General features: G+C 40.5%; 2 protein-coding genes and 1 long non-coding RNA gene across 8 annotated transcripts; 1 reads left to right on the top strand and 2 right to left on the bottom strand.

Annotated features, from left to right (window-relative positions):
* Nucleotides 1–302: 302 nt before the first annotated feature.
* fkbp6 (FKBP prolyl isomerase 6) lies at nt 303–7,255 on the bottom strand. Of its 3 annotated transcripts, none has more exons than XR_005034981.1 (9): nt 6,982–7,255; nt 6,377–6,494; nt 5,005–5,094; nt 4,721–4,923; nt 4,327–4,446; nt 2,642–2,858; nt 2,045–2,154; nt 1,888–1,962; nt 303–574 (listed from the first exon to the last, which is right to left on the bottom strand). XR_005034981.1 is itself a non-coding variant. In XM_021623751.2 (9 exons), exons 1-8 carry the CDS (start codon nt 7,096–7,098, stop codon nt 1,890–1,892), a joined length of 1,056 nt encoding a protein of 351 aa, XP_021479426.2. In that variant the 5' UTR covers nt 7,099–7,253; the 3' UTR covers nt 303–574; nt 1,888–1,889. The 3 variants fall into 3 exon arrangements, 2 of the variants coding, with proteins under 2 accessions (XP_021479426.2, XP_021479427.2); XM_021623751.2 differs by having other exon boundaries at nt 2,045–2,181; nt 2,661–2,858; nt 6,982–7,253; XM_021623752.2 differs by having other exon boundaries at nt 2,661–2,858; nt 6,982–7,245.
* A 608-nt stretch (nt 7,256–7,863) lies between these two features.
* On the bottom strand, nt 7,864–23,101 carry zgc:171740 (RING-HC_CARP domain-containing protein). Of its 4 annotated transcripts, none has more exons than XM_021623747.2 (7): nt 21,834–22,022; nt 20,048–20,226; nt 13,963–14,100; nt 13,323–13,628; nt 12,812–13,022; nt 12,550–12,573; nt 7,864–12,280 (listed from the first exon to the last, which is right to left on the bottom strand). In XM_021623747.2, exons 2-7 carry the CDS (start codon nt 20,216–20,218, stop codon nt 12,099–12,101), a joined length of 1,032 nt encoding a protein of 343 aa, XP_021479422.1. In that variant the 5' UTR covers nt 20,219–20,226; nt 21,834–22,022; the 3' UTR covers nt 7,864–12,098. The 4 variants fall into 4 exon arrangements, with proteins under 4 accessions (XP_021479422.1, XP_036793445.1, XP_021479425.1 ...); XM_036937550.1 differs by lacking the exon at nt 21,834–22,022 and adding an exon at nt 21,753–21,775; XM_021623750.2 differs by lacking the exon at nt 21,834–22,022 and adding an exon at nt 16,553–16,623 and having other exon boundaries at nt 20,048–20,186.
* Nucleotides 23,102–23,212: 111 nt separating this feature from the next.
* On the top strand, nt 23,213–26,275 carry LOC118937671. The gene is made up of 2 exons (XR_005034982.1): nt 23,213–23,345; nt 26,001–26,275. It is a non-coding gene; the product is annotated as an uncharacterized LOC118937671 (long non-coding RNA).
* The last annotated feature ends 548 nt before the right edge of the window (nt 26,276–26,823 follow it).

A 26,823-nucleotide genomic window follows, 5' to 3' on the forward strand; every position in this document is an offset into this window, starting at 1 on the left:
TACGAGTGTCAAAACCAGGGTGATTTAATGCCACTGTCTGCATAATGAAACAGCTAAATCAATAATTGTAACATTTAATTTGTTGAACAAGAATGCCTGAAAGCTACTCCTCCTGAAGAGTTTGTCAATGGTATGAAGAAATCTGCCTTGTAAAACCAGCATGCGATTCCAACTGGATTCCATGAACAACGTCCTCCAATTCAGCTTTCCCCAGGAATACATTGTATTCATCGTTTTTCTGAGAATTGCTTGAATCACTCGGAGAATATGTTGATTCGGACAAGTAAGACAAGATAACGGTATGTTTTGGAAAGAGGCTTTACTTCTTGAATATATCTCAATAAACAACCATGGCCCCTGAAAATATTGTAAGATGAACACAAAAATAAATGTTTTCACTCTATAATTTCACTCGGTGTCCAGCTGCAGTTGGATTTGGTGTACAGAATAGCTTTCTACATTTTGGTACATTATGAACAAAAAAAACTTGAAATCAAAGTTAATATATCTACATATTGTAGTGAGGCTTGTGAGAGTCTTTGGTGTTGACTTTAAGTTCCACATACACCATCACCTGCAACAGAATGAGTCCAAAATTTAGCTCCAGACACCTCTCTTTTCACACACTTCTGGAACGCAAGCAGGGCAGAACCCACCATGTGATACAGGGAGGATACCTCAGCTGAACTGGAGTGTGCTCAAGCTCTTTGAAGAGCACCCAGAGCATGTAGTTAACATGATTCCCGAATTACCCTCTGAAGCCTTTGATCTTAAGAGAGCGCTGCCACTTGAAGCTGAAAGAGCAAGCAGAGGCCTTTCTGCACTGCTGCCATTTTCTGCTGCGCCGGGCATTTTATGTACAAGTGTCTGGAACATATGCATATTTATGTACCTCTGGAAAAAAACATGTTCCCGACAAATCACACTCGAGATTCAGTCTGTCATCGTGTTGAGTATTGATAACTGAAATTTCTCTTTATGTGAGCTGCCAGTGGATCTCATGTTGCATCTTCCAATTCCACATGAGCTCTCTAAGCCCATAGCACACTATCATGGCCATTACGCTTCTTAGCACCCTTAACTCACTTCTCACTAGAAGTTATCGCTGTAAATATCCATACCCTAAAAACAAGGTGGATGTCTTAGTAGTCGTCTACAACACTGAGCTATAAAATACTAAATCTGACATTGTGTTTATATACACACACACACATACATAAATACACACACTGTTCAAAAGGTTGGGGTCACTTAGAAATGTGCTTGTTTTTGAAAGACATCAAATTGATCATATATATATATATATTTATTAGGGTTTTAGTTTTTGTTTCTGGGTTTCATGTTGTGGTGGGGGTAATTCAGCTTGGACGCACAGTGAATATCTATCGTGCATGATCAGATACATGATCAGATACTAAATCAGGAGAGAATTCCAATGCAATATAGGGCATGTCCAAGGCATTTCTACCAACCAACACACGCTACTGAAAATCACTCCAAATGATACAAATCAAATTCAAATATATTGCCCTAAAGCCTGTAATAATGGTCACCTACTTTCATTAAAAATAGACAAACTGTATACAGTCAGGAACATGGAAATATCACAATACAAATATGACATTAAAACCCACTAGATTGGGTTGTCTTAGATGTGCACATATGGAACATTATCTCTCACTAAAACGGAGTGAAAAGGGGCAACTATGTGAACTGGATACCAATAGTAAGATATGTACTGTATGTAGGAATCAATCAATCAATGCTTTTGGATTGCATTGTTCCTACAGCGCCCTCCTGCGGCTAGCACAGGAATAACTACCACAGAGTGGAAACGGATGGACGCATTTACATGACAAAGGACACACTCGCTAACAAACATGTCACCTTCACTTCTTCACAAAGTCAGCAAACATCTTGGAGCACAGCTCTTTCTCTTTGTCCAAACAGTCCTTGTAGTGTCTGCAAAAATAACAATATTTTAGTTGAGTCATATGTGTCGCAAGGGGGAAAAAAACAATGAATGTCAGGACTATTATCTTACATGGCAAGCTTCCTCAGGAGATTGTTGATGTCAACGTCAAAAGGTTTGTTGGCCTGAGCCATCGTGAGGTAATCCTGGGCTTTCTCAAAGTCAAACAACTCCAAATAGGCCTGAGGAAAACCCTCTGGTTGAAACATCTGTAGGAAGATCTCAATTGCATACACCATCGTACTCTCTCCTTGTCTCCTCAAAAACCCATTGGAGGAGAAGGTAAGAGGGGCGGGACCTCTGGCTTTCTCCTCCAATGGGTTTTGAGAATGAGACAAGGAGAGAGGACGCTAGGAGAATACAATTGAGATCTTCCTTGTGACTGATTCTTTCCACAAGTGAGCTTTCGCCAAACATGCAAAACTCAAATGTGTGAAAAAAGGAACATATACGTTTTAGGATCATTATGAGACGCTATTAATGCAATGGTTATCCATTAAACATATGGTCATACTAAATGCACCACCTGAAAGATTTATTTTCTTACTAAATAAAGATAACATTTGTGTGGATCCCCTTCAGCTCACCTATATTTCATATCCAAAGGCCAAACCATGATGCCAAAAACAATCACATATATGGTAGGCACACACATGAATATAAATTCACCCCGCACTGAGGGTCTGACCTGACCACAGCGGAACAGGGCCTTGGTGTTGTTGGGGTCGATCTTCAGGGCCTTGAGGCCATACTCCAGGGCTTTCAGGGGCCTGTCCAGGCGGAGCTGGGTCAACGACAGGTTGAGGTAGATGGGCAGCTGCCCCGCCACAATGCTCCTCTTCTCCTCCTCACCCTCCGCCTTCCGATTCCCCAGCAGAGTGACGGCCTGGCCAGACATATGGAGAGGTTATACAGCTGAAGTCGTAAGTTTACATACACTTAAGTTGGAGTCATTAAAACTCATTTTTCAACCACTCCACATATTTCTTGTTAACAAACTATAGGTTTTGGCAAGTCGGTTAGGACATCTACTGTGTGCATGACAATAGTAATTTTTCCAACAATTGTTTACAGACAGATTATTTCACTGTATCACAATTCCAGTGGGTCAGAAGTTTACATACACCAAGTTGACTGTGCCTTTAAACGGCTACGAAAATCCCAGAAAACTATGACATGGCTTTAGAAGCTTCTGATAGGCTAATTGACATCATTTGACATAGATTGTTCTTTTTGGTGAAATTTCCTCTGGTCTGATGAAACAAAAATAGAATTGTTTGGCCATAATGACCATCGTTATGTTTGGAGGAAAAAGGGGAGGCTTGCAAGCCGAAGAACACCATCCCAACCGTGAAGCACGGGGGTGGCAGCATAATTTGTGGGGGTGCTTTGCTGCAGTAGGTACTGGTGCACCTCAGAAAATAGATGGCATCATGAGGGAGGAAAATGATGTGGATATATTGAAGTAACATCTCAAGACATCAGTCAGGAAGTTAAAGCTTGGTTGCAAATGGGTCTTCCAAATGGACAATGACCCCAAGCATACTTCCAAAGTTGTGGCAAAAAGGCATAAGGGCAACAAAGTCAAGGTATTGGATTGGCCATCACAAAGCCCTGACCTCAATCCTATAGAAAATTTGTGGGCAGAACTGAAAAAGCGTGTGTGAGCAAGGAGGCCAACAAACCTGACTCAGTTACACCAGCTCTGTCAGGAGGAATGGGCCAAAATTCACCCAACTTATTGTGGGAAGCTTGTGGAAGGCTACCTGAAACATTTGACCCAAGTTAAACAATTTAAAGGCAATGCTACTAAATACTAATATATGCAAACTTCTGACCCACTGGGAATGTGATGAAAGAAATAAATGCTGAAATAAATCACTCTACTATTATTCTGACATTTCATTCTTAAAATAAAGTGGTGATCCTAACTGACCTAAGACATGGAATTTTTACTAGGATTAAATGCCAGGAATTGTGAAAAACTGAGTTTAAATGTATTTGGCTAAGGTGTACGTAAACTTCCAACTTTAACTGTACATATACATCAATACGTAGAAAGTTATTCACACGTACACTTCTACGTAGACACAGTAGTGCGTGTACAAACTAAACGCACTCATACACACAACAGTGTGCTTGTCAAATTTCACACACACGGCAGTGTGCTTATGAAACTCAACACTTGTGACAGGGAACCAAAACTTAAGCATCACCATCACCCCTCTCATTCATTCACATACATGGAAAGTTGAAGTGATGCTTCATCATAAAATAATGCTGAAACTAAAATGAAGGGGCTCATTCGAGGACATAATATTTAGGACGTGACTGATGCGTTTTTCTGACGCTACCTGCTTGTAGCGATCTTTGGCGTCCTCGAAGCGACTGTGGTTGAAGCAGCGGTTGCCAAAGCTGCGCTCTGTGTCGACCACGTTGAGGAGCATGGACAGAGGAGCCGTGTTCTGCTCCTCCTGGCGGAAGAGAGGGGTTTGGGAGCGGCAGCCAACAAAGTCACAACTAATCCCCAGTAAGCAGAGATGCATGACCTGAAATAGTCCCTTCAGTAAAATTGTACAACCGCAACATGTTTCTGCATCTCTATTTAACCCAATAACATATCTTAGCTCCTTCCACGAGGTAGGTTGACCTTATCTGTTACAAAAAAATCCCCTGGTCCTGGAGGTTATCGCCACCAACTTTGAGAGATACCGCCCTGACTAAATAAAAGGCTCCTAGTGTCCTCACCGGACTCATTGCGAAGAACTCATCCACTTCGGCCGAGTCGAGGAAGTCGAGGACCTGCACCTCGTAGAGCACAGTGGCTACAGGAGGAATGAGTGGAGGGCAGCCCATCGCTCCATAGGCGTACTCAGGCAGGAAGAGAAAGCGAGAGAACTCTCCCTTCCTCATGGTCAGAATACCAAGCTCAAGGCCACACAGAGTCACATCTGTAAGGTAAGGCGTATTAATTGTTTATGAAGCCACATATGAAAACCAGTTATCTCCGAGTGCCATAGGCTACAGCTTACCTCTTCCAAGCTTCATCATTCGAGGGTACTTCAGATGGCTGGTGGTCTCAAATGGTCGGTCAGAGTACTCCAAAAATCCAGAGAAATGGACTGAAGGAATATTAGCAGGGGTTCAAATCGGCACAAAAAACATGTGGTGTGTCCCTAAGGTGTGATTGATTGCATTTTGTCCCAATAAATATGTAATACATATGCTTTAGGCTACATTGTAACGTAGGGGTTTACAACCTTTTCTAGCATGAGGCCTTCATTGAAAAAATTAAACATGTTGCGAGCCAGAAAAATAATTCTAGCTGTCAAAGAAGCACATTGTTCTTTTCTCCCCTGCAACTCTTCCCCAGGTCAGTAGTTGACATGAGAATGTACTGCACTGTTTTCCCAAATTATGTTCTCTCAGTTGTATCTTTCCAGGTTTTAGATACTTCGATTTTTACTCTCAAAATTTAACATTTTCATAGAGAAACAACAAAATGAAATGTTCTGAGTCCGTGTCAATTGCTAAATCACATCAGAATACTACTTTTTTTAGGTCTGGAATAAAACTAACAAATATATTTCTCAGTGTAATTCCCCTTTAATTGTGCATCAAGCAAGTGAGAAATGTGCCGGTCTAGAGAAGGTTCTGTACTGCTGCTGCTCATTTCATGGCAAAGTTAATAATAGATACAAATTATATACTTCCTCATGATGTACACTCCTGTTCAAAAGTTTGGGGTCACTTAGAATGTCCTTGTTTTTGAAAGAAACAATGTCTACACTGTATTTCTGATAAATGTGATGTTACTTTAATGGACAAAAAAATTGCTTTTCTTTCAAAAACAAGGACATTTCTAAGTGACCCCAAACTTTTGAATGGTAGTGTACTTCTGCCAGGTTAGCATGCATTTAATTGAGAAGGTTTTGGAGATAGTATTTCTGTCAACCCACAAGATGGTTATCACATCAAAAGGATACACACAGAGTGACAGAGAAATGTGTGCACCACACAGACAGAAGGGGGCATAATTGCTGGAAATTAATTGTCAGATATTGGGTTAGGTTTGGCTTTTTAAGCCAATAGTGGCTAACTGGGGTGGGATAATGTCAATGTTGCATTGATCAGATCAGGGTTTCCCAAACACGGTCATGCCCCCCCCCCCCCCCCCCCCAGCTTTGATTATTTGAATCAATTGTGTAGCGCTAGGGCAAACCCCCTGGATTAGATAGTAGCTGGGAGCTTGAAGTGTCTGATACTGGTCAAATTGCATATACTTTCAGAATTGTTTGGCAAGCTACTCATAGGTGGGCTGTGAGCTACTGGTAGCTCACGATTGACCTCTTGGAGACCCCTGTGGTAAGGGAACCTAAAGAAAGGAGTATTATTTGAAGGTACTTGACACAGATGAATCTCTTGGCACTGGTGGGCCTTCTCCAGGTTGGACCACTTCCTTCAGGATCCCTCCATCGCCCAAGATGTCCTGCATCTGCTGGCCGAGGCGGTGGAAAGGGCTCTGACAACAATAGACACAAGTTTTAAAGTTAACACCATCCCTGACCCTTTGTTGATTATTTTTTTTTTGAAGGGTTGAACACAAAGGGCACAAAAAAACGAGTTGTCAAAACACCGTTTTATATATTAGATAAATAGCTAGTTGAAAATAAATTCTGCAAGGTGGCACATGGAGCAAAAATAATTTGCGTGACAGAGATCAAGCTCGCAAGGCTGCTGCAGCAGCACAATATATGTGGCTAGTCTTTGCTAGTTAGCTTGCTAGCGAGAAAACTACGCACACAGATTTCTATACATTTATTTAATACAACTTAAAGTGTAGCCAATCCTCAATAGATTGGTATATGAAACCTCCCTATTGATATGAAGGTGTGAAGTTTAGCAAATAACTGTTAACATGTTGAGATCACATGATGTAGCTAACTCGCTGGCGATAACTAGCCATAGCCATATTTTGACACTGGCTAGCCTCCCATTCATCTCTTTACCGGAGTATGTGCCAGCGCGTGGGGATCCAAAAACTGCTGAATTCTGGTCGACAGTCCGTTCGCTGACATCATTTCATCGAAAGATGATTGCAAATTTAAATTACACTGTGCTAGCATTTAACTCTATAAATAATTTGGGTAGCTTGCCGGGACAGATTTCCCACAACGAATGTAGCCAGAGGGTCATTAGGGTCACCCCACGTGAGGCGCAACAGAGATTCTGGTCACAGATTTTCTAAACCCAGAGGCGTAACATCCTATGACTTCCGGGAACTTTTGCGAAGCAGACCAGGCTTGATTTTGGGGTTTGAGAAGTTAAGAAGATTTTTTTTTTTAAATCTTCCTTAGTTGTTAATTGTCTTGAAATCTAATGGCACAACCTATACTAGTAGTTGAACGTGGTTTTACTCCAACCTGGTGAAATTACAAACTGACACGTTTGCGTTGTCGTCAAAAACAACTTTATAATGGAGTGACGTTGATTTGATGGCCTGCATATGCACAGTTCGGTGCGAGACTTTTAGACCAGATTACGTGGTTCTACGCATAAATGTAGCTTGCCAACGTCGCCGTGATTCGCCTACAAGTGTGATCTGGGATTTCTTCAAACTTTACTGTCTTTGTTCTGGATTTCCTCTTTGGGTGCACTGATGCATTGCTATACGGAATCATTGGGATGTCACCTCATTGAAGTTGACAGATTTAGTGCAGGGAGGGACATCCCAAGGATCACTGACCTTTTGACATTATTCAATCACAACCAGAAACCTATTAAGCGGTTGACATCTCCTTTTGCACAATTTTTCTTTTTAGAGGTTTTTCATAGGCTTAATTATAGTCTATGGTCATAGAAAATCCCAATGTACCAATGGAGTTTATAAGTCTGTTGGGGTACTTTATTATATCTTTATCAATATAAAAAATGTCCAACAAAATATATGCACAAGAACATCAATATGTTTAATACATTTTCAAAAATATAGGTTTTTCTGATTTATAAATCCTATTAGCTTCCATTGTAGTTAAGAACTGATCCAGCATTTAGCTCATTTAGCCAATACTACTGAATACATATTTAAACTACAACAAAGGCAATAGTCCATGCTAGTAATTTGACAAATGTACAACACGCTCAATAATATTTTAAATGATACTGTCGCATGGGATTATTATATACAATTTCACAGTTGTTGAACAAAGTTAAATCATCAGAGTATACGAAACACAAATACTTCTCCACACATACAGTTATGAGTCATTCCAAGTGTTTTCAAACTGCCTTTTGTCAGAGCAGTCTTCCTTTCCCCCCCCCAAAAAAACACATGCAAATATTTCCATTAAAGTTGAACTTCATATGCTAATAATGACCCTTTTCCCCCCTGGGGTGGGATAGTGCAGACTAATTTCCGTGTTCTTATCTAATAACTAGTGGAGGTGTTGTTAATCACCTTTAGCACAACTCTCCATAGCAAGGCATTTGCCAAAATTATAACTCACTGTTAAAGAATCACAGATATGATAGATTGTCTGATTTTTCTAAACACGTCCAACATTTCACAATAGTAGATTGATTAGTCTTCAAAATACCAAAACACCTCCATTTTAAAGTCACCAATAACAAATTGATATTAATATCTAGGTCCTCAGACAGCAATAAGAACTACAGGACTCTCGTTGCAGACTAGGGACACCAACATCCCACACACGCATGACATTAAGGTTTTATCTTGTGCCTTTTAAGGCCATTGAAATACCATCAGGGAGAAGGCAATATTTAGAAGACATTTCTTTAAATATTCTAATTAGTCATCTGCTACACAGTTCATATACTGTTATTAAAGGCCCAGTGCAGTTAAAAACATGATATTCCTTTGTTTTATATATACGCATTTCCACAATGAGGTTGGAATAATACTGTGTGAAAATTATAACCCTTTTAGTGTAAGAGCTGTCTGAAAAAAACGCCTGAAGTTTTAACCTGTTTTGGTGGGAGTTTTGGCCTTCCATGGTGTCATCACCATGGGGTAAATTAGTTAAGTTCCAAACCTCTGCCAATAATAACATTTTCAATTTTCCCCTCCCCACTCATACCTCTCCCAGAGTCCTAGCAAAATTATTGCTTGAGAAATTGCTCTTTGCTAAGAAGCTATTTTTATTTATTTTAGACAATTTTAAATGAAAACAATCAGTCAGGTACTTAATTGTTACCCGGAAATGATTTGATAGAGAACACATCTACACTGAACCTCTATCAGACCTTGCCTTTAAATCAGGTACTCAAGGAGCATTACACATGTTCATGGGCTATAGTATATGTGGAAAATATTAGCTTTCTTGGTTGAAGAGTGTTCTGTTAAGGTACATTCTACTGTTTGGAATGTTTAGATCTTGGGTTGGGTTTCGCTAAATGTATACACACGTTTTCACATGCACAGAAAACACTCCTCAGAGAGAACTGACTTGACTGACGGCCTGGCTTGTATAAACTGATGTCCAGGATAAAAACAAGATGGGTGACGAGATGTTTGTGAAAAGATCCAGAGCTAGTCTCACGACACTGACATATCTTGTTTCACCTGCTCTCCACAAACTACATGAGATGATTCATATTGTTCTTGCATGATATTAGCATAGTTATTGACAAAAGACATATCAAACGGACTAGTGTAAAATCTATTTGCGATATTGGCAATTTGGCAGTCACAGTAAGAAATGGTTTTGTTATTGTAAACAACTTAAACCAGTTACATTCAGTTCAGGCAGACCAAGTATCTGGGATAAACGGAGTCTATCCCAGTGGATACGCATTCCCTAAAACAGACACATTAATTAGTATAAGTGCATTTTCCTCATGATCCGTTTTATGGTACATTCATTAGCTATAAAACAAGATATACAGTAGAAAGTCCATTTAAATGCAAACCATTATGTTTCTCTATAATTTTAAAACATGTTCCATAAAAAGTTGCGAGGGCTGCCAAACCATTTCAATTCCAGGCAATTTGAGAAATGCACTGTAATAAAATTGCCTCTAATTTCATATAAATTCAATCTCAATCCATTTACCAAATTGCCTAGAGTTGGAATAGAATTAACCAAGATCCTCCTTAAAGCTAGAATCCTTAGTTGCTACATCCATTTAATGAATGATATATACCCATTGATTCTTGAAGATTATAACGTATAAATACCTCATGAGCTTAGTTTAACTTGTCATACCCCATGAGAATCCAAAATATAAGCTTGTTTTACTTCAATTTGTATAAACAATGTAAATCTAAACAAACACTGTATAGCCTTAAAACATGGTTAAAACTATAACTTTGATATCATGGATGGTCAGTCCTTAGCTCTGTCTATGAATCTGAGAGTGGTTCTATTTCTCCATGTCCATCCCTCAGCTTTATACTGAAAGAGGCGGGGTGGCTCTTTGTTATTGTTTCAATTATCAATTCTAGCTTTTAAAAACACCCCCACAAACAAAGTAAATTTGCAGAAAACTGATTTGTTTTTAACTAGTAGATACATTTAATCAACTCGTCATTAGGAAATGAGTGTATTCAGTGCACAACGTACGCTAAGTTAATGAGCACTCTGTTATGGGGCACTTGCTGATAAGAGAGAGGTGGTGAGAGCCTTGGAATGGAGACATTCTGCTAACGAGGTCAGTTCTCTTTACCCCAAAACTCATTTGGGGTAAGGTCATGGAACCAACTTCAAACAATTTATGACCCGCAGAGAATAAAAAAGAAACTGCATATCTACTGTGTAGGGTTTACATTTCAGAAAAAAATCCCCATTGTGGCTCATTTAAAGAACTATTAACTATTACCGTCAAGTCAATGCGTGTTCTGTTCCAGTTTTGATACAATATCTGCAAGTTAAAAGGGTAATTTGACCATAAAAGGGCGAATGAAGCCAAGCATTATCCCCTCCTTGACCCTCCTCAAGTACTTTCAGTGAGCTACAAGCAGACTCTTGTGTTTAAAGGGCTGTTTCCACTCCTAAGATGCTATGTTCAACCACCACACAGATGTGTCTGAAGGATCGCCAATAAGACAGATAAGGCCTGGGTTCTATGCTTAGCAAGTGCACTGCAACCTAAAGATAGCTCTCTGGACCACAAAACCAATTAACAGAACAGCTGGTTTGCAGGTACTGAACTTTAAGTGTGACAATTGGAGGGCGCAAAACAGACCTTACCACTTCAAGTACTCCGTGCTGCACTTAATGCACCAATTTCACAACTACTGCATTGCATGCATCAAATATTAGCACGTTCATATCCAAGCCTTGCTTGGGGCGATAAGGTTTGAAATAAACGGTTTTGGATATTTTGGTCTCGACACACACCGCTTACTTGCACTGTCAAAATGGGGCCCTGAGTGTTGCTTCCATTGGTCAAATAGCACCATTTTGGCCATTCTGTTTTGTTACACGAGTGTTGTTAATCACTAGTCAAATAGCACCATTCTGGCCACTCTGTTTTGCTATTGATATGCATAACAGAGTAGCCTAACATGTTCCCTCTTTTACCAAGATTCAGCATTTCATTCATTGCTAGAACAAATACGTTTTTTTTATATTCATTGCTTGTTAGTCGATGCCCTCTCTAGTAAGGCCCTGTGTTTCTCAGCTATGGAACGCAGTTGTTTCCCCGTGCACACAAATGCAAAGACAGAAAAATGCAATATAACCTTGCCTGTGTGTGGGGTTGAAATAAACATGATCTCTACCCAATAACCTCAGAATTTGAAAAGGTACTGCTGCCCTCCCATGCAAAGTGCCAATATAGTTTGGTGTCTGACTGGCACCAATGTGAATACATGATACCTAACTCTTTTGAACAACAAAGTTATAGTACTGAAATATTGAGGTCTTGTAAAATGCTGAAAGTGTAGAAACAATAGGTTCAGGTGGAGTAGAAAAACAGAGAACCCAGAAAAGTGGAGGCAGGTTATTTCTCTGGAATGCCAGCAAGAGGAAGACTGATTGAATGAGTGAGAGTGTGCATTACAGAGGAGTGTATTCTTGTAAAATATGCCATCTCTGAGCAGTGGTGGCAGCAATGCCATGTTGTCCTTGGTATCCACTGTGTCCCTCGTTGTGGCCATGCATCAGGACCTGAAGACGTGCACCGCCCGTACCACGTACTGTCTGCAGATGGGGCACTCGCTCATGCGCTTGCCACACTTGCTGCAGGTGACCATGTGGCCACACTCCAGCAGCACACAGTCAATGGGAGAGTCCATGCAGATCCGACAGAGGTTCTCCTCCTGGCTCTTGGGAGCTGCAGGGTCTATGGCACAACGACATGGAAAAGAGGAGAGGTCTCTATTCAGTGTGGTCTAAATAACTCTATTTGGGTCATCTTTCACAGTTTTATATTTGGCAGGTTGCCCATAACAGGTTACATTTAAGCAGTGTGGGACCAAATTGTTACTACGGATCAATGGTATGATTTACATAAACTTCAAGTGTTCCTCAAATTGTGTTCCAGCCCTTTGGCAGTAAAATGGTTTTCATCACCAATTCTCTTGTCTTTTGAACTTGAAACAAGACCCTTACCTTCTTCATTTTTTGTATTTGAAACTGGAAAAAAGAAACAAAGAATTGAACTGATATTAATTTTAAAAAATCCAGGATAAAATTCCACATCATCCCCAGATATAATACAGTATATGCCATTTAGCAGACACTTACAGTAGCCTATAGTGAGTGCATATTTTTTAATACATGTGACCGCAGTGGGAAATGGCATCCACATCCCTGGGATTGCTAGCACTTTTACCAAATGAGCCTCACATGACCACATCCTGGAAATGCTCACCTAGGTTCTGGAGGTCCTTCTGGTCGTTGTAGAGGCGGGTGACCCTCTCCATCAGCTCCCACTTCTCGCAGCAGCCTTTGTAGTTGACAAAGTTGCGGGCCAAGATCTCCTTGAGCTGGCGCACGCTCAGGCCCTCGATATCCTCCACGCGGCTCAGGTCAGACAGAGAGGCTCTGCGGCCGGGCATCAGGGTCTCCTCGCTGTCCGATGACTGCAGGAACAGGACAACCATGGAGGTGGGTCAGAATAGTAATGTGTATTTTGTCTGGTCTCTTTTACTTTTGTCTGGCCCGTGTATATTTTTCCACATCTTTGAGTTTGTCAACAACAGTGGTATGCTACATTTTAAAACAGGGAATTAAAAAAAAAATCATAATAACATTGCATTTTGTGTGGTCTCTGGATGTCTCTGCTGCTGTCTGACATCGATTATCCTCTTGGTGGTCGTAGGCATCCCTCCATCTAACAGCTACTGATTCATCAATCCCAAAACCTTGAACTTAGTGTTTACCTCTTCATCCTCATCCTCCTCCTCTTCTTCTTCCTCATCAGAGATCTGCTCTGATTCTGCCTCAGGGGCTGATTGTTCTGGCTGCTCTGGGCTCAATGTGTCGGGGCTGGTAGGGCCCTGTGTCTGGGGAGGGGACGGCGTGTCTGGGGAGGGGACATTGTTGTGAGCCCCGGGCTGGGAGGACACAGTCTCACTGCTGGTGCTGGGGGTCTGCTGGCCCAAGACCAGCTCAACCAGCTCCTCCTTTTCCCGGCATGTCTGGGTGGGCACCTCGTGCAGGTGGAGGTAGTCACGCAGCTCCCGCACCTAGTTTTTGGGGTTATTGTTGAATTTCATCTGACACACACTATTTATATTTTTCCTACTCCTCTTGTGTAATAAAATAAACTCAACTACATTACCATGTTTATAATGCAGTTACTAATGTACTCATGTAACATGACAACAACAATACAATTTGGTAATTGTAATTAAAGTGTTATTACACAAATAAGAGTAATAGAATAAAGTGTTACTGCTTTAGCTTTCACCTGACTTAGCTACAATATATGTCGTTTGATATGTAGCTTAACCTATTGCATGTGTCCTTGTTTATTTCCCATTCAAATTTTTTAAAAATACAAAAAGAAAAGCAACACACCTTGAGTCTCATCAACTGGGCGCGGTCGAAGAGGGTTCCGTGAAATCGCTGACATGTGTGGCAGAGGCGCGGGCGTGGCGGCTCCAGCTGCACCGAGCAGCGGCCACAGAAGTTCTTCTTGCAGTCCACACAGACATGCTGGGGTAGGGAGAAAGGAGGACAAGAGGGTGAGGGTGAAACTCTTACCAAGAAATGAACGGTCACTGAAAGAATAACACTCCGTGTGTGTGTGCGCCACACAGCCTTTTGTTCCAGCTGAGCACTAGACTAGAACCTTATTGTTGAGAAGTTGAATCAAAAGTGTTCGCCAAAGATGCGGTAAAGAGGTCAATGGACCTTGACCAAAACAATAGAAATGACATGGAAACGCATGGAGGAAAGATGCCATGGGGGGAAAAGATCCCGAATCTTCTGATTGTCCCCTCCAACAAAATTAGCCAACATTTAGGCTATTGTTATACAGTGTGAATTACACATACTACGTTGATGTAAAAATCAAAGTACAATGCTTGTCAAAACCAATACATGTCATGTCATCGTCACCAATCAACTGCATTGCCGTTAAATACAACTTTGACTACCACCACCAATTTCTCTATGCTAGCTATGCTACCAGCTTATTCGAACGGGACTTAGCATTTAGCAGTCACTTCTTCTAAACCTGAAAATGGTCTACTTCAAAATGTTATGCAGCGAAAACAGCCAATACAATGCCTTGCGAAAGTATTCGGCCCCCTTGAACTTTGCGACCTTTTGCCACATTTCAGGCTTCAAACATAAAGATATAAAACTGTATTTTTTTGTGAAGAATCAACAACAAGTGGGACACAATCATGAAGTGGAACGACATTTATTGGATATTTCAAACTTTAACAAATCAAAAACTGAAAAATTGGGCGTGCAAAATTATTCAGCCCCTTTACTTTCAGTGCAGCAAACTCTCTCCAGAAGTTCAGTGAGGATCTCTGAATGATCCAATGTTGATCTAAATGACTAATGATGATAAATACAATCCACCTGTGTGTAATCAAGTCTCCGTATAAATGCACCTGCACTGTGATAGTCTCAGAGGTCCGTTAAAAGCGCAGAGAGCATCATGAAGAACAAGGAACACACCAGGCAGGTCCGAGATACTGTTGTGAAGAAGTTTAAAGCCGGATTTGGATACAAAAAGATTTCCCAAGCTTTAAACATCCCTAGGAGCACTGTGCAAGCGATAATATTGAAATGGAAGGAGTATCAGACCACTACAAATCTACCAAGACCTGGCCGTACCTCTAAACTTTCAGCTCATTCAAAGAGAAGACTGATCAGAGATGCAGCCAAGAGGCCCATGATCACTCTGGATGAACTGCAGAGATCTACAGCTGAGGTGGGAGACTCTGTCCATAGGACAACAATCAGTCGTATATTGCACAAATCTGGCCTTTATGGAAGAGTGGCAAGAAGAAAGCCATTTCTTAAAGATATCCATAAAAAGTGCCGTTTAAAGTTTGCCACAAGCCACCTGGGAGACACACCAAACATGTGGAAGAAGGTGCACTGGTCAGATGAAACCAAAATTGAACTTTTTGGCAACAATGCAAAACGTTATGTTTGGCGTAAAAGCAACACAGCTGAACACACCATCCCCACTGTCAAACATGGTGGTGGCAGCATCATGGTTTGGGCCTGCTTTTCTTCAGCAGGGACAGGGAAGATGGTTAAAATTGATGGGAAGATGGATGGAGCCAAATACAAGACCATTCTGGAAGAAAACCTGATGGAGTCTGCAAAAGACCTGAGACTGGGACGGAGATTTGTCTTCCAACAACACAATGATCCAAAACATAAAGCAAAATCTACAATGGAATGGTTCAAAAATAAACATATCCAGGTGTTAGAATGGCCAAGTCAAAGTCCAGACCTGAATCCAATCGAGAATCTGTGGAAAGAACTGAAAACTGCTGTTCACAAATGCTCTCCATCCAACCTCACTGAGCTCGAGCTGTTTTGCAAGGAGGAATGGGAAAAAATGTCAGTCTCTCGATGTGCAAAACTGATAGAGACATACCCCAAGCGACTTACAGCTGTAATCGCAGCAAAAGGTGGCGCTACAAAGTATTAACTTAAGGGGGCTGAATAATTTTGCACGCCCAATTTTTCAGTTTTTGAATTATTAAAAAAGTTTGAAATATCCAATAAATGTCGTTCCACTTCATGATTGTGTCCCACTTGTTGTTGATTCTTCACAAAAAAATACAGTTTTATATCTTTATGTTTGAAGCCTGAAATGTGGCAAAAGGTCGCAAAGTTCAAGGGGGCCGAATACTTTCGCAAGGCACTGTATATCCAAATAAAATGTAGTAACCACATTGTGGGCCTGTTACAATACATCAATCATGACGGATTTGACGAATATTCACTTTGTTAGATGAGATTTGTCGACTGTGTGCCAATCCGGCGTCCTCCTGTCCCCCACGGTCTGCGTTCCATTACATCTTTACCGCATCTATACTGTACTAAAAACTATTCAAAAACTTATCGCAAAAATAACTGTCACCTCTGGCCCACAGCTCTTGGCAAATTTATAGCAAAGATGAGATCTTACCTCCATGTAAACTGGTGATGTAAGTAGGGCTGACCCCAATTAGTGGACTGGTAGATCGTTTGGTCGATAGGCTGTTGGTCGACCGAGATTGTTTTTGTCAAGCAGTAGCAAATATATATATAAAACATTTTATGGCACGAGACACCTGTCGGATTCGCGCCCATCTCAGTGAACTAATCCATTGCGGAGGCCGCAGGAATGGCACAGTCCAAGAGGAAGGGGAGTGTAGCTAAGATGCACAACACAAGTATCTCACCCGCCAATTTGTGCACGTTCATTGTTTCATAACCTCATTGTGTGAATCGTTTGCCTTGATTGTTAGTGTCTATCAATTCCCCATTACATATAACCAGTAGTAGCCTACATTTACCAACAATTCCTAATTTACAATGTTTGTATGGTTATGGTAATTTCTGTTAATGCATTCAATATATTATTAGTCCAGTCTTTTACCATTCTCATTGTCAGAGTTGTTTGCAGAGCTCACAACCTATGCTACACTTGTGAGAAACAAGTTTGTTTATTTCCTTCCATTTACGAGTTTTGTCAATTTAGTCCATTGTCTTTTGTTTGAAGCACTACGGTCAAATGTTGAGTAAGGACACGCACCTGATTACGCATAGAAGTAGGCCTATAGACTACCTGGCCTGCGCACAAATATAGGCATATAAATGTTCTCATTAGAGGATCTGATAGTATTTCTGATTGGCTTAACGCACCACAACTAATGAGCTGTGGAGCTTTCTTCCCCTCAAACAGCAAGCAAACAAAGTCTATTTTTACATCCATTGAGAATGACAATATTTCCTCAATGTATTAGAAAAATCTTTCGATAACCTGATCGAGTGGAAACGTCATAAAACAGATCTGCCTGGTGAGATCTTATACAGCTGTCTGTCCCGAGCTCACTGGTGCAGTAAATTCTGAGTGCCCAAAATATTTTATACAATGTTCCAAGTTTGCTAGCAAGAGCTTCAGGCTGGACACAACTAGTTGATACAATGTTTCAAGTTCGTTGCAGACAGGCCATGTGTAGCCAATGTGATTTATAGGATATTTATTTTTATCAAGATATTTTCTACCTGCAGGCTGCAATGTTTTTATTTGTTGGCTTTATGTAGGCTATTTTTACATAGTTGGCATTGGCAATACTTTTAGGTTTGTATCATTGTCATTTAGAACTTTGATTAACCACATGACAATGATTTTGAGATTCAAAGGCGTTATAAATTAAATGAAACTGTTCCACAAAAATGTGCATATGAAAAACATAAGTGGCAAGCAGTTCGGTAGAAATGGTAAGATAAATTGGCATTCCACATGATTAAGGTTGCCGACTCCTCGTGTAGCCTATTACCGGCAACTTGAAGATAGTAATGGCAGAATCTACGAAAGCCAGCAGGAGGAGGATAGTCATTTTTCTCTTCATCTCTGGCTCCCTCTTGAGTAATTTGTGTCTTATTTCATCAAACAGCATCAGACAAGAATATAGTTGATTTTATTAAAAAACATAGGGTGTGTATATATATATATAAAAATGCACGTTCCAAAATGTCGACCACTTGATTGGTCGAAAGAACAGAAGACTTTTGGGAGACCAAGATCCCCCCCAGTCAGGACAGCCCTAGATATAAGTACAGTAATAACAAGCAAATAAACACGTGGCTGTTGTTTACTTTGCAGATGAGATCGTGTGTGGCAACTGGCAGGCAAACATGTCAGAAGGGCAAGGCCTGTTGGACGAGAAAAACCCAACCTATACTACCGTTCAAAAGTTTGGGGTCACTTAGAAATGTCCTTGTTTTTTAAAGAAAAGCAAATTTTTTGTCCATTAAAATCACATCAAATTGATCATAAATACAGTGTAGACATTGTTAATGTTGTAAATTACTATTGTAGCTGGAAATGGCTGAACCATCACTCCTGTGTTCCAATGGTACGTTGTGTTAGCTAATCCAAGTTTATCATTTTAAAAGGCTAATTGATCATTAGAAAACCCTTTTGCAATTATGTTAGCACAGCTGAAAACTGTTGTTCTGATTAAAGAAGCAATAAAACTGGCCTTCTTTAGACCAGTTGAGTATCTGGAGCATCAGCATTTGTGGGTTTGATTACAGGCTCAAAATGGCCAGAAACAAAGACCTTTCTTCTGAAACTCGTCAGTCCATTCTTGTTCTGAGAAAAGAAGGCTATTCCATGTGAGAAATTGCCAAGAAACTGAAGATCTTGTACAACACTGTGAACTACTCCCTTCACAGAGCAGCGCAAACTGGCTCTAACCAGTATAGAAAGAGGAGTGGGAGGCCCCGGTGCACAACTGAGCAAGAGGACAAATATATTAGAGTGTCTAGTTTGAGAAACAGACGCCTCACAAGTCCTCAACTGGCAGCTTCATTAAATAGTACCCGCAAAAAACACCAGTCTCAACGTCAACAGTGAAGAGGCGACTCTGGGATGCTGGCCTTCTAGGCAGAGTTCCTCTGTCCAGTGTCTGTGTTATTTTGATCATCTTAATCTTTTATTGGCCAGTCTGAGATATGGCTTTTTCTTTGCAACTCTGCCGAGGCCAGCATCCCGGAGTCGCCTCTTCACTGTTGACGTTGAGACTGGTGTTTTGCGGGTACTATTAATTTCTCAGAACAAGAATAGACTGACGAGTTTCAGAAGAAAGTTATTTGTTTCTGGCCATTTTTAGCCTGTAATCAAACCCACAAATGCTGATGCTCCAGATACTCAACTGGTCTAAAGAAGGCCAGTTTTATTGCTTCTTTAAATCAGATCAACAGTTTTCAGCTGTGCTCACACAATTGCAAAAGGGTTTTCTAATGATCAATGAGCCTTTTAAAATTATAAACTTGGATTAACTAACACAACGTGCCATTGGAACACAGGAGTGATGGTTGCTGATAATGGGCCTCTGCACGCCTATGTAGATATTCCATTAACAAAATATCAGCCGTTTCCAGCTACAAAAGTAATTTGCAACATTAACAATGTCTACACTGTACTTCTGATCAATCTGATGTTATGTTAAATGGACAATTTTTTAAAATTTTCTTTCAAAAATAAGGATATTTCTAAGTGAGCCCAAACTTTTGAACTTTAGTGTACATCTGTTAGTGATTTAAACAGCCCTTAACTTCCTGCTTTGATTGATTCAGAAATACAGCCACTATTGTAGAAGTGTCGACTAGTGCTGTATTTGACAATCCAGAATGTGAGCATCACTGTGTTCTAAGACTGACTAATACAGGCCCAGTTACTGATATAGTGAATCTGTGAATCATAAAAGTCTAAATTCTAGTAATTCTGTTGACAAGCAAATCTGTTACTTTGGAGTCTGTAGCAGCTTATCTGTATCAAATCCTCTTGGGTCTATGCTGTTCCAGAGTTTCAAGTCACACTCTGCTACCCACATTTCAGATGAGAGCTGGCCAGCAGGCCCTCCTTTACAATATTAATCAAGCTGTTACCCATTGGTTCAGTGCCTCTTACCTTTATAGCGATGGTGTCAAAATGGCCTCCGCAGGCCTTGCACAAAAGTTCGGGAGAGATCTGGGATTGGCTGTTGCCCGAGTTTGTGTAGGCCTGGCGCCATGAGCTGCCGTTTTCTTCCACTGTGGCGGTAGGTTCCAAACAGGACCAGCTACAACAGGATGTCCACATGCTCCTGCCTGTTCACACAAAATACATACCCAGGAAATTACATCACTTTCTCATGGAATTAAAATCTTAATTCTAATTCTACCGACTTACATCACAAAGGATGCCTAGTAGGGAAATTGAATTGCAGAATAGTGTAGCATTGCTTTCAGATTAATTATGTAGATGTGTACGTACTGTAATCCCATTCTGTATTACCTGAAATGTTTTTATTTGGAACAATCAACATTGAAAGGGCAATATTTCACGCTCTAAATAAATAATATAATCAAACCCAAGATTATAAAGACTTTGTATTACATTCCTTTTGCTGCAATCAAGTGCCGGAGATTCTATCAGTGGTGCACAGGGGAATGATTGTACTCAAATAGGACAGAGCCAAGAAACCTTCAGCCATCATTTCAAATTGTTAAGTAAAGCACAACCTGAAATGAATTAAATGAAAACAACTGATAGTGTTTGGACTTTAATTCACTGAAAAAACTCACAATTTCAACAACTCTTAGCTACATTCAGAGCTGTTTCCATTATGGCCTATAATTTGCTCCTACGCTCGGACTGAATCACAGTAGGAGCAAACAGGAACAAATGTATGATCAGATCGGTGGCGAACTGAGTTCAGGAACAATGAGAGTGCTGTGTGTCATTGTTATCAGGGCTAGAATTATGCATGCCTGATACTCTCCCTCAGTTAAAAGGGGCCAAATGGGGAAGTTAGAAAATCGAGACTTCTTAACTGTTAAAACGTATGTGTGAGGAGAGTGAATGCTGATAGCTACATTTTATACTGTCTGCATAGGCTTGGAAAAATAACAAATGTATCTTTCATATTAGTGAGAAATCAAATGTTTTTTAAGGTTAAATTACTACACATCTTTATAGGGTTAGGATTCCCACAAGGCCATATCTCCATGTCATTTCACTTGTTTACGAAAGACAGACCGAAGGCCTAGGCAGCCACCGGTGTTAATTAGCTATCTAGTTTGCTCTGAACACCTGCGTGTAAGGGTAACTGGGAAGGAAGAGTAGTTCTACAAATGGAGGCACATATAGCTTGTGGATCTGTGCAAAACTGCTACAATAAGTATATTTTATTTTTAAAGATTATTTCTTGCTGATATGAAAGATACGGGGCATATCAGCATGTTTCGAAAACCGATTTGAACGCGATGATTATCGTTCTAAACATTAAAACACTATCAGAATTGTAGTTCAGATGAAGCCAACAGTTGGCGAATGTAACCGCTGAAAACCCTACACACGGAGAAGGGTTTTCGATAGCTATTGTAGTTTAATCCTACAGTATGTTGTCATTTAAAAAAACTTTGGTCCATGCCTCTAACTTAATCATAGATCATACTATTGATATTGTGTTAACTTAATTCCACTTCCTGGATTTTATTTACAACCCTTACTAGCCGTATTTGATTGTAACGCTAAAACGTCGGTAGAAGTTACGGTGATGCGCCTGCAGTTTCTGTTTCTGGCAATAGTTTGAAGTTCTATTCCTGATATGAAAATGCTGCATGTTGCTTACCAACTGAACTGTAACAATGTATCAACTCCGTGGCTCTCTAAAAGAAACCTGTCGACAAGTTTATTACATGAAAAGTCTTACCTGTCGACAGGTAGGCCTACGCACAGAATTTTTTTTGTGTGGCCTATTTAGAAAAGTCTACGAGAAATGCAGGCTACCAAGATACTTTTCTGTAACAGCAAACTCCAGGAAGAACCCGACACAGCAACATTCCCCAGCGCTTCCACTCCCCGCCTAGCCTATCATCGCCTCCTGTTGCCAACCTCGCAAGAAGCACACGCCCCGTATTTGAAATTGTACCCAAAAAAAGTACAGTAGCAGCGCACCTGTGAGTCACAAACTAGTCTGTCTAGTAGTGCTTAGGAATTGTGAAATGGTGGTCTCTGATTGGTGTCATGGTGGATCAGGGCAAAAAATAAACTAGTCAATTAAATAAACATTTTTCATGCTCAGAATTTTTATTTTTGTAGATCATTATTTTAAGGCAATTAATGCGTCATTTTGTATTGAAATCGTCATACATTCACGTAATGAATAATGCGGGGTATTCTGTTGTACATGGCATCTTATTGAGAGAAACTCAAATTAAATATTCTAAAAACACAACAATGAATAGGCAGGCCTATTGGCTGTCTTCCCTAGCCTATTTTCTAAATACAATAGGCTACTTCTCTCCCACTTAGGATCGATGTAGGCTAAATGTACTGTACAATGGGTGTTGATTTAATACAATCTATAACAATTGCTGTTTTAATTATACTACAATGTGCCTGCGTAGTGGTGACGCCTACAATAACTTGGACAGTGGTGAGTAGGCATAGCCCTCCTAAAGCGCACATTGCAAAATGGAAATCAAACCATCATCAGTTGATTTTTTTTCCTCCAAAATAATAGATACGTGCGTACACAATATAGAGAGATACGTCGTCTACATTGAACTATCCCTGTGTATGACGCAAGGGCGTGTGATCGTCTCTTTAGGAATGGTCCTGATGCTGCATGATGTTTCATTCCACCCAGCCATTTCGAATGGGATATCCCAGATCATTGCCAAAAGCATGGGACAAAAATTAGGGGTGGCATCTTTGAACAATATAGGGGGTATGCCTCCATTTTGTGATGATTTGACATCATGCAACAACTAACTGAGATTTTGACATTCCTCACTCTAACTGGCTTGACAGATCGTAGTGATGCGCAAGCAATCTTACCTGGGTGACCCGGAGCAAATCCTCTTTGTAACAGCCATCTCGTATTGCTGAGTTCAGTTTGGCATCAATGTTGAATCAATCACACACATGCGATGTCTCAAAGCCAGGTTTTTGGCGTAGCCTGGGTCCACTGTATTGTTCGATGTCTGGCCATACAACCGGTTGGTTAAAAATCTACTGATGGAGGACAGCTAGCATCTTCAAGGAAATGACGTCAGTTTAGCGACAGTTGTTTGGTTCCTGCTGTGGCGGGAAGAACTGCAGCCGAAAACATGGACGTGACGATGAATGAGGCAGATTCTGAGCAAATTCAAAAAGAAGTTCAACGGAAGAAATATGAGGCCACTGCGAAAGTGTCTAGCATTGGATATGAGCTGCCATGGTAACGTTTACAAGCTAGTTAGTTGCAGTATTTTTGTATTTATTAGCGGACTCAAATAGCAATGGATGTGATCTGCCATGGTAAGATTTACAAGCTAGTTAGTTGCAGTATTTTTGTATTTATTAGAGGACTTCAATGGCTCATCATGGCTAGCTAGCAGTGGTAATGGATCATTTGAGTAGATAGGTGGTGAGCCGTATCAAGCTAGCTTCTTTCGTTTTCGAGATGATCGAGCTGTGTCGAGGGAAGAGCTGTTTTTTACATATTGTGTATATTTATTTCTTCTGAACACATCTGTTTGTTGGCAATGTAAATTCTTGCATTTTTTTTCAAAATGCTTAACATTTATGTTCGCTAGTTGGACAGACAAACGCCACCGAATACTAAACGGTAAACCAATCAAAACTCGTGTAATATCCACGGTATTATCTGCTGATCACGTCTTGCCAATTACGTTATCCAAATCGAAGGTAGTAGACAGCTGGTGGCATCTCGAGAAACTGCTATTAGATAAGTCATTTTTATTTATTTGTAATCTAACTATTTACACTGAACACAAATATAAACGTAGCATGTAAATTGTTGGTCCCATGTTTCATGAGCTGAAATAAAAGATCCCAGAAATGTTCCATATGTACAAAAAGCTTATTTCTCTAAAATGTTGTGCACAAATGTGTTTACATCCCTGTTATTATTTCTCCTTTGCCAAAATAATCCACCCACCTGACCGGTGTGGCATATCAAGAAGCTGATTAAACAGCATGATCATTACACAGGTGCACCTTGTGTTGGGGGCAATAAAAGCCACTCTAAAATGTGCAGTTGAACACAGCACAATGTCACAGGTGTCTCAAGTTTGAAGGAGCGTGCAATTGCCATGCTGACTGTGGGAATGTCCACCCTAGCTGTTGCCAGAGGATTGAATGTTCATTTTTCTACCATAAGCTACCTCCAATGTCGTTTGAGAGAATTTGTCAGTATGTCCACAACTGGTCTCACAACCGCAGACCACGTGTAACCACGCCAACCCAGGACCTCCACATCTGGATTCTTCACCTGTGGGATTGTGGTGGCAGGTAGCCTAGTGGTTAAAGCATTGGACTAGTAACCTAAAGGTTGCAAGATCAAATCCCTGATCTGAGAAGGTAGGAGGCAGTAACAAGTTAACCCACTGTTCCTAGGCCGTCATTGAAAATAAGAATTTGTTCTTTAACTGACTTGCCTAGTTAAATAAAGGTAAAATAAAAAAAATGTCTGAAACCAGCCACCCTGACAGCTGATGAAACTGTGGGTTAGCTCAACTGAAGAATTTCTGCAAAATTTGTCAGAAACCGCTTTGGGGAGCTCATCGTCCTGACTGCAGTTAGGCGACTAAACCGCCTTCTTCAGTGGGCAAATGCTCACCTTCGATGGCCGCTGACACGCTGGAGAAGTGTGCTCTTCACGGATGAATCCCAGGTTTCAACTGTACCGGGCAGAATGCAGACGCGTGTACTACGACGACGTGTCGGCAAGCGGTTTGCTGATGTCAACGTTGTGAAGAGAGTGCCCCATGGTGGGGTTATGGTATGGGCAGGCATAAGCTACGGATAAAGAACACAATTTCATTTTATTGATAGCAATTTGATTGCACAGAGATACCGTGACGAGATCCCGAGGCCCATTATCGTGCCATTCAGCTATCACCTCATGTTTCATGTTAATGCACGGCCCCATGTCGCAAGGATCTGTATGCAATTCCTGGAAGCTGACAATGTCCCAGTTCTTCCATGGCCTGCATACTCACCAGACACGTCACCCATTGAGCATGGTTGAGATGCTCTGGATCAACGTGTACGACAGCATATTCCAGTTCCCGCCAATATCCAGCAACTTCGCACAGCCATGGAAGAGTGGGACAGCGTTCCACAGGCCACAATCAACAGGCTGATCAACTCTATGCAAAGGAGATGTGTTGCGCTGCGTGAGGCAAATGGTGGTCACACCAGATACTAACTGGTTTTGTGATCCATGTTCCTACCTTTTTTTTTTTTTAAAGGTATCTGTGACCAACAGATCCATATCTGTATTATCAGTCATATGAAATCCATAGATTAGGGCCTAATTTATTTCAATTGACTGATTTGTTTTTATATGAACTGTAACTCAGTAAAATCTTTGAAATTGTGTTTTATATTTTTGTTCAATATAGATATATAAATGTGATACCATCAATGCAAGCTGTAAAATGACTCCCAACTTAGAACACAGCAACCTTTTAGTAATGTAGCTAGCTTGCTAGTTACAACAAGCAGATGTGTTGCTAGCTAGCGGGAGCAGATAGATTTATCACTAGCTAGCATGTCATTCTGGGACAAGGAGTGTTTTAGCTTTCAGTTTATTCCAAGTAATAATTGAAGACTACAAAAACCTATAGGACAAGTAGTGTAAATCTACTACAGTCACCAAGGCAGGACCCACACATTTCATTCTGACAAATAAGAAATGCCACACTATCCTTGTCAATAGTAGGTTGATTGCAGAGCACCCTGACTCAAGACTGTCAGGATGTTCATTTTCAAGCTCACAAACTACATTCCTTTGCTGTGATGATTTATTTCATTAATTATTGTCTTACATGATGATCTATTCAGCTCTCCTGTGTCCTACTCCCAGATATCAACCATGGGCTGATTAATTCACCTGTCAGGAGAACCATCCTACTGCAGTCTGTCACCATTTAGACCACATTTGCCTGTTTCGAATCCCTGAGCCAACTAGGTGAAGACGGTCTGTGCCTTAGTGCCACCTGTAAGTCGTTCTGGATAAGAGCATCTGCTAAATTACTCAAATGTTAATGTCTCTACATCAGTCAGATAGATTGACTCAAATAACCAACTCACCATCACACTTTGATTATTTGAATCAGCTGTGTAATGCTCGGGCAAATATTTTTTTTTTTTTAAAAAGCACGGGTGGAGCAGGACCAAGTTTGTGTGACCCTGATCTAAACCACCTAAATATACTCACATTTCACTGAACATTTAGTATTTGAAACTCAAACATTTATTTCACAACTGCTTTTATAGTATATAATCCTACAGCCTCTTTATCATTCTCCATACCTTATATTCCAATGCATCCAACATTACGCATGCTCACCATGGTATTGGGCAACTGCTATTTGAGAATTCATCTGGTTTAGAAATCAAACTGTGGTTCAGGTGTTGTTTTTTTGCATATTGTATTACAATATATGCTATATTTGTAGGATATGCCATATGTATTGACTAATAAGCAAATGCAGCTGTCGTTTTAAAACCTCCATTCTAGTATGCATGACACGCACATCTATCTACATGCTTTTATTTGTGTTTCTATGCAAAGTATATGATTGAATGTTTCTTTAAGCCTGCAGCTGTTTACTTGAAACGAGACATATAATCATGCCAAAACACGATTTAAACATTTAAATTCACTGATAGAGCGTTAGCTAATG

The sequence above is a fragment of the Oncorhynchus mykiss genome, chromosome 12 (assembly GCF_013265735.2).
Source record: "Oncorhynchus mykiss isolate Arlee chromosome 12, USDA_OmykA_1.1, whole genome shotgun sequence".
Lineage (NCBI taxonomy): Eukaryota > Metazoa > Chordata > Actinopteri > Salmoniformes > Salmonidae > Oncorhynchus > Oncorhynchus mykiss.